Source organism: Acomys russatus, chromosome 1 (genome assembly GCF_903995435.1).
Source record: "Acomys russatus chromosome 1, mAcoRus1.1, whole genome shotgun sequence".
Taxonomy (NCBI): Eukaryota; Metazoa; Chordata; class Mammalia; order Rodentia; family Muridae; genus Acomys; species Acomys russatus.
In genome coordinates, this window is record NC_067137.1 from 44590548 (window position 1) to 44602885 (window position 12338).

General features: G+C 47.2%; 1 protein-coding gene across 1 annotated transcript in view; it reads left to right on the plus strand.

Annotated features, from left to right (window-relative positions):
• Nucleotides 1-1137: 1137 nt before the first annotated feature.
• Nucleotides 1138-12338, plus strand: part of Lamb1 (laminin subunit beta 1) — a 70301-nt gene continuing 59100 nt past the window's right edge. The window contains exons 1-4 of the mRNA XM_051144565.1: nt 1138-1493; nt 2607-2782; nt 5660-5795; nt 8796-8869. Of these exons, the coding sequence (XP_051000522.1) occupies nt 1313-1493; nt 2607-2782; nt 5660-5795; nt 8796-8869 (567 nt within the window). The 5' untranslated portion in view covers nt 1138-1312. The remainder of the gene's footprint in view (nt 1494-2606; nt 2783-5659; nt 5796-8795; nt 8870-12338) is intronic.

The window sequence follows — 12338 nt, forward strand, 5'->3', positions numbered from 1 at the left end:
GCTTATTCTATGGCCTAATGATTATAAACTTTCCAAGACCCAATTTCATTTCAGCTAAGTTAAAAACTGACCAATCAGCCACATAATCCCTTTTCCTTGAAATGGCTGGAAAACAATCAAATCTGACTGGTCTAACAATTAACTAAAGCGCCCCTCCTTCCAGGCACACTTCTCCAGGAAGGGGATTAAAGAAAGCGTTAAGGCAACGGAACTGGGCTCTTAGAAAGGTTTGGGGTTTGATCCCCAACATCTTTCTCCTTTTAAAACAGGGACACACACACACACACACACACACACACACACACACACACACACACACACACACACACACACACACTTAACCATGCAGTGCTATAAGAAGCTTCCCTGGAGCCCTCGTTTGGATTCTGTTTGCAGTGTGGAGAAGGGTGTCTCATGAAAAATCTCCAGCTTCCTGTCAGTGCCAAGCCTTCCACCGGGAGGTGAAAAAAGGGTATTGAAGAAATTCCTTTGGTTCACGTAGGCTGTCATTTCTTGTGTGTTTGAATAGAAGATAATTGAGAGCCGTGACATCCTGGGTAGCAGAGACTATAGGTGCGTCCTCAATAAATTCGGGCGCAAAGAATGTGCCAGTCGTGTCCTTCCTATGAAATACAAAGACACCATACATGAAGCAGGAACGCAAAGCTCTGGCGCTTTGATCCTGAGATGTGGTGTAAAGATGCTTATGGAAGCTCAAGTGCCTAAGAACCGGACAGGTCGACACTCTTTCTAAGGGCTTAACCCAACCCACCTTTCCACCCCCAGCTCTAGTTGCCAGAGTTCCTAGCCTTGGGCACACTTCGTGACTCACTTCTTACAAACGTAAATGTATGAGTCTGTGGTAGGTCCTACCGGACCCCTTTGCTAGCCGATCTGAACTCCTACCTCCAGGACCCGCCCCAACCCATCCATCTCTTCCCAACGGGCCCCGCTCGGGAAGCGCGCCCAGAAGTGGACCTAGCACCAAAGGAACTCTAGCACCAAAGTCCTCCAGCGGCTGCAGAGTCTGCCTTAAAACAGAAGAGGCGCCTGGGGAGGTGGGACGTAGACCTCAACCCCCACCCCCAGCCAACTTGCTGCCTCCCGCCCCCTCCGTCCCCGCTCTCCGTGTGCGCATGAGCAGAGGCGCCTCCCTCGGTTCCTCCCTAGGCGAAACTTTCTAATTCCCTTCTTTGGGCCGGTGGGCTGCCAGGAGCGGCTAGAACGCTCGCCCCGCCGTGGGAGAACAAAGTAGCTGAGCGACTTGACCCCTTCCTGGGCCCAGCCCCCGCTTCCGTGGGAGCGGCAGGAAATGGAAGGGCCCCTCTCCTCTCTCTCAACATTTGCCTTTCTCCCCTTCTACCTCTCCAGAAAGGAAGACACGAAGAAAAGGCAGGCAGTTTGCCTGCTGCGTCCTTTTCCCCGTGCCGCGTCCCCTCGGCTGCAGAGGCTGAACATGGGGCTGCTCCAGGTGTTCGCCTTCGGTGCCCTAGGTAACTCAGGCTAAGGGCTGGGGGGAGGGGCATGCTTAGGCATTAGGGAAGAAAACCCCCAAACCGGTTTGCCCCTGCTTTGAAGGGAGCCTTGGGGGATCGGGAGAGAGAGACTGACCGGTTGGAAAACGTGCCATGGGATCCGGTTGCCACCGCTTTCGCGTCGGAGGTGGCCGGGGACCGCTCACGCGGAGCTCCGCGGACCCGCATCCCCTGAGTTCTGCGCGCAGAGCTCCCGCTCCTGCGGGCTTCCCCGGCGATCGCTCCCGGGCTTGCCACCCTCTACCAGTTAGCATGTTAACCAACCGCGGAAGGCAGTCTCTCTGGCGTGGCTGGGCAGGCAGAGGAAGGTCCTCGAAAAAACCCATTACGCCCAGAAGTGTCGGGACCCAAAGCAGGCTTCGTCTGGGAACAGATTGGGGCCATGTGGATTTAATTAACCATCCTTGTTTGTGTCGGGATGGCATCATGAACAGCTGGGCCGGGTGCTTTGCTGGAATGGCGAAGCGCTGTAGCCACTATGGAGCTGCAGAGACACACCAGCCGCCTTTAGCTTAGGGAATCGGCTTCTGTGGCAAACTCAGTGCCACCCCCCGGCGCGATCGCCTGTGACCCTGGTGCGTGCACGTACACACATTTTTGTGACCCCGCGCCTACAAATTTCTCACACTGAGGATGCGCGCACTGCCATGTGCACGCGGGTTCTCACAAGCGGGTGTGCAGCGCGTGGCAGGGTCAACCTCACTGCGCCCTGGTCCAGGCACGTCTAAGTGGCCTGGTCACATCGTCCACCTTTAGCGCAGAGGCTTTGCTCCGGTAGGGCGGATCGGAATAGACAAAAGAGTCGGGTGGATTTCCTCAGTGATGCGCTCAGCTGACTGCTGGTCAAACCTAGTGGCGTGTTTGGGTTTCCTCGCCCTTTTTTCTCCTTGTCCCGGCTTTCCAGGCCTTTTCTGTGCTTATCTCTCCACTGTGTTTTTCTATGTATTCTCCTTTCTTCTGAATCCTCTCAGTCTGCCCCTCCTGCTGTTTTTCTTTTGCTCTGCCTTGTCTCTTGCTTTTCTTCCTCCACCCCCCCCCCCCACCTCACCTTGTCGCTCTTCTCTCCTGTAGCCCTGTGGGGCACCCAAGTGTGCGCTCAGGAACCGGAGTTCAGCTATGGCTGCGCTGAAGGCAGCTGCTACCCTGCCACGGGCGACCTTCTCATCGGCCGAGCTCAAAAGCTCTCAGTGACCTCGACATGCGGACTGCACAAACCAGAGCCTTACTGTATTGTCAGCCACCTACAGGTGAGGCCAGGTCATGCTGGTGAACACACTGAGGGCTGCCTCCTCCTCCTCCTCCTCCTCCTCCTCCTCGTCCTCCTCCTCCTCCCCCTCCTCCTCCCCCTCCTCCTCCTCCAACTGGCGATCAAAGGGGCATGCCCAGGAGACTGCACATCCTGCTCTCAATCCAGATAGGAAGTACAAGGAACCCGTGGAGAGCCCTGGGATTAGGCAGGAGCTCATCCTGTCGTCCCAATCTCAGTTTGCACAGTTGCATCCGCCAAACACTTCCTGCTATACCACCTACCACCATCAGTAGGGGAAGCCCGGGCTGCTGGCGAGTTTGGCCCTTTGTCCTGTGCCCTGTAGGGTCCTGCGTGTCTTGCTTTGTTGTTGGTGGTGTTTGCTCGAGCCTTTTTGAAACTGTGTGTTGAAGATGGTTCAGACCTCTTCTTTGTCTACTGATCCCGTGGTGTTGGGTTTCCCGTCTTTCACTTGAGTATAAGGATGCTCCAAGCCATGAAACCTTTCAAGATGAGTCAGTCAGGATCAGACAGACACACCTTCCTTAGTGAGAAATGACCTGGTTGTCACCGGCATCATGACGGTGGAAGAGCAGAATGAAATTTCTGAGCTGTATATGCTTCTAAAAGTGGACTCAGAGTTTTAGATTTCACGAGTTGTATTTATATAAGCTAATGTTAAAAAAAAAAAAAAAAAAAAAAAAAAACAGCCCATACCATATAGTATCCTGAGGGAGAGTATTTTTTTCTCAGTCTTACCCCTATCCCCTACCCCCCAAACACTGCCCTACCCTCCCTTCCCCAGGAAAAATTAAAAAGAGGCTAGAAATGGAGTGGGGCCTCTGACAGTAACAGAAGGTGTTAGTCTCACACGCTTGGCAACTTGCATGCAGAGCCCTCTCAGTCCACCCACGCTTGTGGGTGACCTGCGATTTGCTCAGCACGTGTAGTAAAATGGAGTCACAGTGTGGCAAAGCGGATTCCACTCATTTGCTTCCAGGTTTGCACAGAGCTGTCTAGACTGCTTCCTCCTGATTAGAAGGGAGGCTATAATTAAACTTTTTTTTTTTTTTTTTTTGTAGTTCTGGTAATTGTTCTTCAGTACTAGTTTCCTTGACTACAAGCTAATGAAGGCAATTAACGTTGCCTTGTCTAATCTTAGCATTTCAATTTCATCTAAACTCGTCTTGCTAACATTTACTTCAGAGTCAGGGTGCTCTGTCAGTGAATCACCAGATTCTGAGATCAGCTTTGTCCAGAGTGAAAACTGCACTTTAAAAAAAAAAAAAAAAAACAAGAAAAGCCAAATTCCTTGGTTTATATGGTTGGCTGTAACGCTGTAGAGAGCATCCTTCACATCTCAAGGCCGTCTTCTCGTTCTCAAACGCTGATGGGTGTAAAATGAAAGCAGAGAACTGCACTTCCTGATCCCTTTGCAGCTCTGCCCTGATTGCTCCAGGACCCCTATCCCCTCCCTGTGCCCCCTCACTTCACATCAATTTGGCAAGAAGTTCTTTAAATAAATACCAATGTAAAAGTATAGTCTGTGTTGATGTTATATCACTTTTGACCAAATTCTGATTATAAGATGTGTATTTGTCTGTAGGTACTTCAGTCTTAACATATTTTTAGATGTACAAATAATCTGTACACTAGAAAATGTAGGCACAGAGCCAAGCTCCATATGGGAAAGGAAGTCTTTGACTATTCTGTTTGTGGTTGACTGGGACATGCGTGAAGAAAAGCCATCTGACCCCCAGGTGGTTGTGGCTGCCATTTAGAAAAAAGAAAACAAGAAATTAATTTACTTCTATGGAAACTAAAGTCTGTCTTCATTCTAGTTTCTGTCCATTTGAGGTTCTCAGAAATACCCTCAGTTTAGAGTGATCCCACCATAGGTCTTCCTGCCCCAGGTACTGAGCAGTTTTCAGGTTAGCCTGCTCATCGTCTCCCTACCTTGGACAAAGGAGAAACTAAGACTGTGGCCCTCTGGCTCCCAAGGCCTCTCAGGATACTTTTGCCTCATATGGTTTCTGTTTCATGTAGGCTTTAGAAAAGTAGGCTAACTGAGTTGGTTTTGTTTTGTTGTTTGTTTGGTTTTTGTTGTTGTTTATATTTGTTTTTGTTTCATTTTCAGTTTGCATTATGTCAGCAAAAACTGAACAATACCTCTTCTGCGTTTTACTTCTGAGTAAACTACATAACTGAGATTAAGATTTAAGCCTAATTGGGGTACGGTAGTGCACACCTGTAATCCCAGCACTCTGGGAGGCGGAGGCAGGCAGATTTCTGTGAGTTTGAGGCCAGCCTGGTCTACAAAGGAGTCCAGGACAGCCAGGGCTACATAGAGAAACCCTGTCTGAAAAAAATAAAACAAAACACCAACAGCAACAACAAGTTAAGCCTAGAAACTTAAATTTGATTAAATTCATGGATTATGGAAACAATGCCCCGTTTTACTCTTGATCTTAAGTTTGCAAGAAAGGAGGAAATAATTTTCCAGAGCATTTTAGATAGTTCAATAAGTTTTAAAGTGAGGAATATGGCATTCATTGGGTAATTTTCCACATTCAGCTTTCCTAAAGAGGGTTGTTTAGTTTTTGTCCTGTGTACTTAATTTTTTTTTATGATTTATTTGTTCTTATTTTATGTACATTGGTGTTTTGCTTACATGTATGTCTGTATAAGGGTGTCAGATCCTCTGGAACTGAAATTAAAGACAGTTGTGAGCTGCTATGTGGGTGCTGAGAATTGAACCTGGGTCCTGTGAAAGAGCAGCCAGTGCTCCTAACCACTGAGCCACCTCTCCAGCCCCCTTAATGATTTTTTTTTTTAAATGAAATTGGTTCATAGACTCATGAAACTGTTGTGTTTTTAGGAGGACAAGAAGTGCTTCATGTGTAATTCCCAAGATCCTTATCATGAGACCCTCAACCCTGACAGCCATCTCATTGAAAATGTGGTCACCACATTTGCTCCAAACCGCCTTAAGATTTGGTGGCAATCCGAAAATGGTACGTGACTGCTGTGGGAAGAAGTTCGTATGGGTATCTGTGACTGTGACTGGCGTCTTGGGCCTCTGATTAGAGCCCCTGACGGAACTACTGTCTGGAGCTTGGTCAGATCTGACACGCCTTCCTGAAGCTTGTGTCCTGTTTGATGCTAGACCAAAGGAGTTTTCATGGGCCTCACACTGAGGGGGCTTCTGGGAGTGGGTGTGTGCTGGAAGGAGTCAGACTGCATACCTCATGCCTTCCACAGAACATAGCACCTTTTTTTTGTTGTTGTTGTTACCAGCTTTCAAGAAAGGGGGTGGGTAAGAAAAACTCACAGCCCTTTCCTCACTTTCCAACTACAGAAGATTTTGTGATACGAGCATTGTGACACGACTGTGCAGACTGTCAGCAGGTCTCCTTGTTATCAGTGTTGGGAATGCAGCCTAATCAATCAATCAAATATGTTAATGTTGCTATAAAACCAAAGCTGTATGAAATGTAGGGAATAAAGGTAGGGTTGGTGTATTGGTTAGTTAACTATGTAATATTAGATCTTAGATTTATTTTATTTTGTTTTGAACACCCTGTTGCTTTGTATGAAGCACAGATGGGTTTCACATTCGAAACCCTCCTAGGTATTGAGATTATAGGTGTAATGAGGCATGCTTGGCCTCATTAAATAATTTTTTAAAAATTATAGAAGGAGTTCTTGCAGGAGTGAACCTAAGCTTGGCCATATACCTAGAAGTAGCTAGATCTTTTCATTGCATCTCTTCAGAGTTCTTAGGAGCCCGCAGCACCTGTCATTTATCCCTGCTATGCAAAATTTCTTTATGGCTTTCAGTAACTGGCTATGAATTGCAGGTTTTCTAGAAGGACTTGGTTTCTAGGGAAGGTTGCTTGTTTACTTGTCAGTCTTGAGAATTCTATTGGTTACAGACTTGCTTGAAATAGAGAGATAGATATAGAGTGAGGGGGTGGGGGAGAGAGAGGGAGAGGAGCCTTCAGAAAATGGATAGTTAACTTGTCAGAGTGGGTACTTTTTACAAGGGAATACACTGGTTGGTAGGTAGCTCTGTGTGAAAGAAATTCTACCCATCTGAGTCACAGAGGACAGGGCTGCAGAAACAGCATAAACCTTTTACTGAGCAGAGTCCAGGACCTCTTCCTGACCTCCCATGCTCTGCGCGACCTCTGCAATGAAGTAGAAATACAACGCTTCCTGGACATTGGGAGATGGACGGCCCCCCATTTTAGTTAAGAAATGGTAAAATAGTTCTTAATGTGGCTAAAAGCTTTTCTTAACGATGTCAGGAGTTCATTCGTTTTGGTAGCATTGAGGGCAACAAAAGATCCCAAATGCTGGAAAGATTTGCAAACATTGGGGCCTGAGAGAGCTCTGTCATAGAGAGATGAGATTAGATAGATGGGCGTGGTGTCTGGAAAGTCACTGATTGTTACTGTGCCTCGTCATCTCTGTTGCCTGATAGTTCACAATGGAAGACTCTTTCTCTATCTCCGTTCTGTGTGTTCTGCGGGAGCTGAGTGGTTAACGGGTGAGGTTGCATCTTAAATGCGCAGGTTCAGGGACTGGCCTGGAATGCACAGTGCCTTAACTCACTTTGCCCAGGGGATCTGTTCTCGGAGCTGACAAATCAGATACAATGTAAAATAATCTTGTTCTCTTCTCTTCTGATTTTTCTTTTCTTCTCATATCAAGAGGAAAAGCCCAGACCACCCTACTTTATCAGGCTGCGGATTTGAATGAAATGGGCTTTAGGGATCCATGCGCTGTGAGAGTCCTTTTGTTATGGATCTTCCTTTGTACTTTACATCATTTCGTTATCTCTTAATTCTGCACAAATATCACAGGTTTTCAAAGCCTCGAAGAGGAGAAATGTACATAGAGTTGCTTAGCTAATATTTCACTCAAAGTGCCCAGGGTAGTTCTGTAAGATGGTTCTTTCCAGTGAATTAGATAAGGCTCATTGCTATGATTATGGTGTTTTTCTTTAACATTCCAACTAACTCACATCCGTTCCAGTGACCACTTTTCCCCCTCGGTCGACTTGGCCATTTTCCAGCAGGCGAGTTTATTTCAAAAGGTCCCGCTGACTTCCTGAAAATATACCAGCTGTAACATGATTCATTCTGACACATTCCTGTCTTCCTGTGTTTAAGACTTCATTGCTTGGGAGGATGGACCCTGAAGGCATCTTCTTCCTGGGACTACAGAACAGTCCTCTGAACCCAGCAGGGGGCAATCTCAGAGGTCTCTAGGGCCTTGAGGGAGGCACTTCTTATCCCTGGAATGCCAGTGGCTTTTTTAGTGTGTTCGAGTGGGTCTCTGACCCTCAGGGCACTATGCTTCGTATAGAGGCTAGCTTGTTTGTTCAGGCTCCCCACCCCCACTCCCATCTCCCCTCCACCCCCCAACCAAGGGAAGAGGTTTGTGTTTGTTCAGGGACAGGTTTATTTATCTGACTGTTTTTTTGCCTCTTGGTGTTGTTTTTGAGGCATAGACACGCAGCCAAAGGTAGCTTCCATCAAGAATGAGTTTTTCTGAGCTGACATGTACTAACATATGTGACGCTCACCTGCTTTCTTTGCTGTCACTTAGGGAAGAAAGTAGTATTTATGTTTCTGCTGTGTCTCTGCAAACTGACCCCCCTACTGTGCACTGGAAGTGTGTGTTTGGGGTGGGGGGCATTTGGCTTAGAGGGTTGGGGTAGCGGTTATGGCTTCCTAACCATTCATTGAAGGGCCTTCTGCCCTGTGTTTGGAGCAGTGAACAAATCCAGTAAGCGGAACTCTGGAGTGACTTACGGAACACTAAAGAATCGCTCTGACTTGCACCGCACTGCTAACACAAGTACAAAGGACCCCATTAGTAGCTTCAACTCCAGCTTTAAGACACAGGGGAGATTTGTTGGAGGAGCTTAAAGACTGAGGGTCAGCTGTTCAGAGACATTCCCCCACTGGTCTCACCATTTCCTTTATTGCTTTAAAAACCTGTAGGTGTGGAGAATGTAACTATCCAACTGGATTTGGAAGCGGAATTCCATTTCACTCATCTCATAATGACTTTCAAGGTAAGCAGCCCCTGCCTTTCCCACATGCAGGCCCCAGAGCACTGTGATTTCCACATTCAGAAACAGTGTTTATTGGGAGTTGGCCTAAAGGACAACTTAAATGTTATTGTTGTTATACATTGGGGGTAATTGAGGAGCTTTTAAAACAGGGACGTGAATAACTACCCTTCACACATACTGTCTTCATGTCAGTAAGTAGTGCCTCCATCCCAAGGTAATTCATCTATAAACGTTTAATTAGAGATTTATTTCTCCCATAGAGAAAGGCAGTGTTGGGCTCCCGCCCAAACCACAGTAAGACATTTGCAGAGCGCATCTCTGATCCTTCATGTTTATGCTTTAATGCTGAATTTGGTAACTGAAGAGGAAGTATGTCTTAAATCTTAGGTTCCAAGATTTTGCAAACATTGTGGGAGGAGTTTTACAGTTCCCAAAGAAGCACACATGCCTTCCTAAAGGCAGATTTTTTTTTTTTTCTCTTTTCAAGATGTAAAATGACTGTAGGACTAGGGCATGCCACTGTACAAAGTGCCTTTGTTTCCTAAGCGGCTGCCGCCTGGAAATGACAGGCTTCACATGGCTTAAAGCACACATTGGCACATACAACACTCATAACTGACTTACTGCTCCCCAGATTGAAATCACTTCTGAGTAGTTTTCAGGTGGAGTTGGGGGCCTCATTGGCATCCTCATAGGTTAGGAAAAAGCGGCCGGGGATCAGTTTACCTCGTTGGCAAGGAGCCACGCAAGTCTCACTTCTGTCTGGTCCTCAAGTCTGAGAAGCCAAGGAACAAGGGCAGGTGTCGCAGTCAGAAAGTAGCTAGCAGGGGCATCCGGTCCGTGGTTCCCAGGCCTGTGCACCTCACCCCTTTCCTGTCCCCCAAATGACCCACTGTGACTGCTGGGGCAGGAAGGTTAATGGTGACACCTAATACTGAAAGTGGTTGGATAAGGGCTATTACTAGCTTATCAGGACCCCTTGCTGCCAACTTTATCCTTTCATGAGTCACACTCAGCCTTAGTGGTTACATTCAAGCTCAGCCTCACCTGAGGATCTCATCTTCATGCTGCATGACCTTTAAGATAGCCATAGTCCTCTTCATTGATGTTTGTGGCACTGTCTTACTTTTGAGAGAACATCTGCTTCGCATACATGATGGCTCTGAGTTCATTTATGTCCAAAGTCCTTTGAGTCCATATTCTGTGGTCGAATTCAAGGGACTACAGTGAGCCAGAGATGAAATGTTATTCTACACCTAGGTGCTAAAGGTTAGGCTGAGAAAGGCAGTGAGACGCGTTCACTTCAGCGGAAGGGAGGTTCGTCCTTCAGGTTCAAGCTTCTGTGAGACAGCAGAACCCATGGGGTAGGGTGTAGGGGTAGAGTTGGGTGTGAATTTGTTCAGCCCCTTCCTGCCTTATGTCCTGGCTGGAACTTTGGCTTAGTCGCTGTAAATTGAGAAGGAAAATGGCTGTATCATAAGGTGGCATGGGTGCCCCGGTGCTCCGGGAGCAGGGGGCATCTTCCTGAGCTGGCATATTTGGGAACGTGACACTTTCTGTAAATGCTCTATGAAGGGATTGGGTTTGGTTCAGGACCCCGAAGACCAAGTTCTCAGCAAAAAGAAGATTTATTTTCCCCAGGGGGACAAAGGGCAGAGAATAAAAGACAAAGACAGGAGGTAGAGGACAAGGGAAAAGGGACAGGGATATTTGTCCCGAAGGGACAAAGGACTATCTCTAGATAGAGAGGAGATAGGTGTGGCCCATAGGCAAATGGCAATTTATAAAGGTAGAAGGGGAAGCCCCATGTTAGGATAAGGTGTTTAATTGGGCATGTTAATTAGGTAGCCAAAAGGGTTTTTGATTGCTTGACTTCAATACTTTTGATAGCTGGACCTTTTTGTCCTCCTCAGGAGGAGGAAGTGGCCAAATAAAGGAATGGACCTTGGGGTCTGGCTTTAGGAATGCAATCTTAATAGTTTTGCAAGGCAGAGGGAATGGGGGAAGGGCAAGGCCTGCCAGAGCCATGCTTGGCACACTAGAGTCCCTTCATCATACGTTAACAGAAAATGGTGACATTAACACTAGCATGCTTGTATTGTGACAGAACTTCAACTGGGGAGACAAAAACACACTCATCTGCGCATCCCCTGTAGGGGACCCACTACAGACCAAAATACGGATGCTACCAAAGTTGAGCTTGATGAACCAATGTGTTTTATTGGAGTTATAGAATGAAGTAACAATTACCAGTTAACAGGAGCAGAGACAGCAGACAGCTGCATAGGTAACAACTCACGAGCTAGGAAACCTGGAGCGCACACACCACATGGTCGGTCTACAGGCAGTTCAACAGGTTGGAGGGTGGCAGTTTCCAGATGCTTCCATTAATCTAAACCCAGGCAGCTCAGCTAACTTCTGCTGGTCTGGCAGCTGGTCTTGTCTGAGAGCTTTTCTTTCAGCTTGGCTTCTTCCCTCTGAGAGGGATTCTCAGCTTTTATTGAGGCCTAGAGAATCTGGTCAGTTTCAGGGACTTTCTGAAGCTGTTTTGAGTTGTTTATCTTCCTGCTTAGCAGCTTCCTTCAGGGACAACAAACATGACAGATGGGGGACAGACTGACAGGGACACAACAAACAACAGGATTGCTCTTGACCTGGGGGAGAGGGGGCAGGACCAGGACTGCCTATGGCGGTGGTGGGGGAGGGAATGACCAGCACTGTCCTTGACCTGGGGGTGGCGGGCAGGACCAGGACTGCCCTTGACCTGGGCCAGGAGAGATGAGAAAGGTTTCAGAGGGGAGAGAGAGGAAACCCACTCTTGGTGGATGAAACAGTCTGAGAGCAGTGTGCCTTCGCGGGATCGTTGGCTTGTTCCTTAAGTACTGCATCCATTTGCTTCAAGCTCAGGGTGGTGAGGGAAGAACAGAGAAGTCAGAAGTGGCTCCGGCTCCGGCTCCATACTGCCTATAAAGTTTACATTCCTCAGTGGAGTGCGGGAAACATGGCACAGTGGCACAAGCCCCGCACTCCAGCAGTTGGGTTCTCAGTGAGCTCAAGGCCAGCCTGATCTGTATAGCAACTTCCAGGCTAGACTAGGGTATGTAGCCAGACCCTGGGGTTTTTGTTGTTATGTTTTTGTTTTTTTAAGTTTTGGATTATATAGTATTTTAAATTTTCAAACTTCAGAAGCTTTACTTGCTCTTGGGACACTTTTTTTTTTTTTTTTTTTTTTTTTTTTTTTTTTTTTTTTTTGAGACAGGGGTTTCTTTGTTTAGCCTTGGCTGTCCTGGACTTGCAGTGTAGACCAGGCTGGCCTTGAACTCACAGCGATCCACCTGACTCTACCTCTCGAGTGTTGGGATTAAAGGCGTGTGCTCAGTAGCCTTATTGCAAAATGATTGATATAGATAAACTGCACCTATTTAACGACTACAACTTGATACATTTAAAACACGATACTTACCTATGG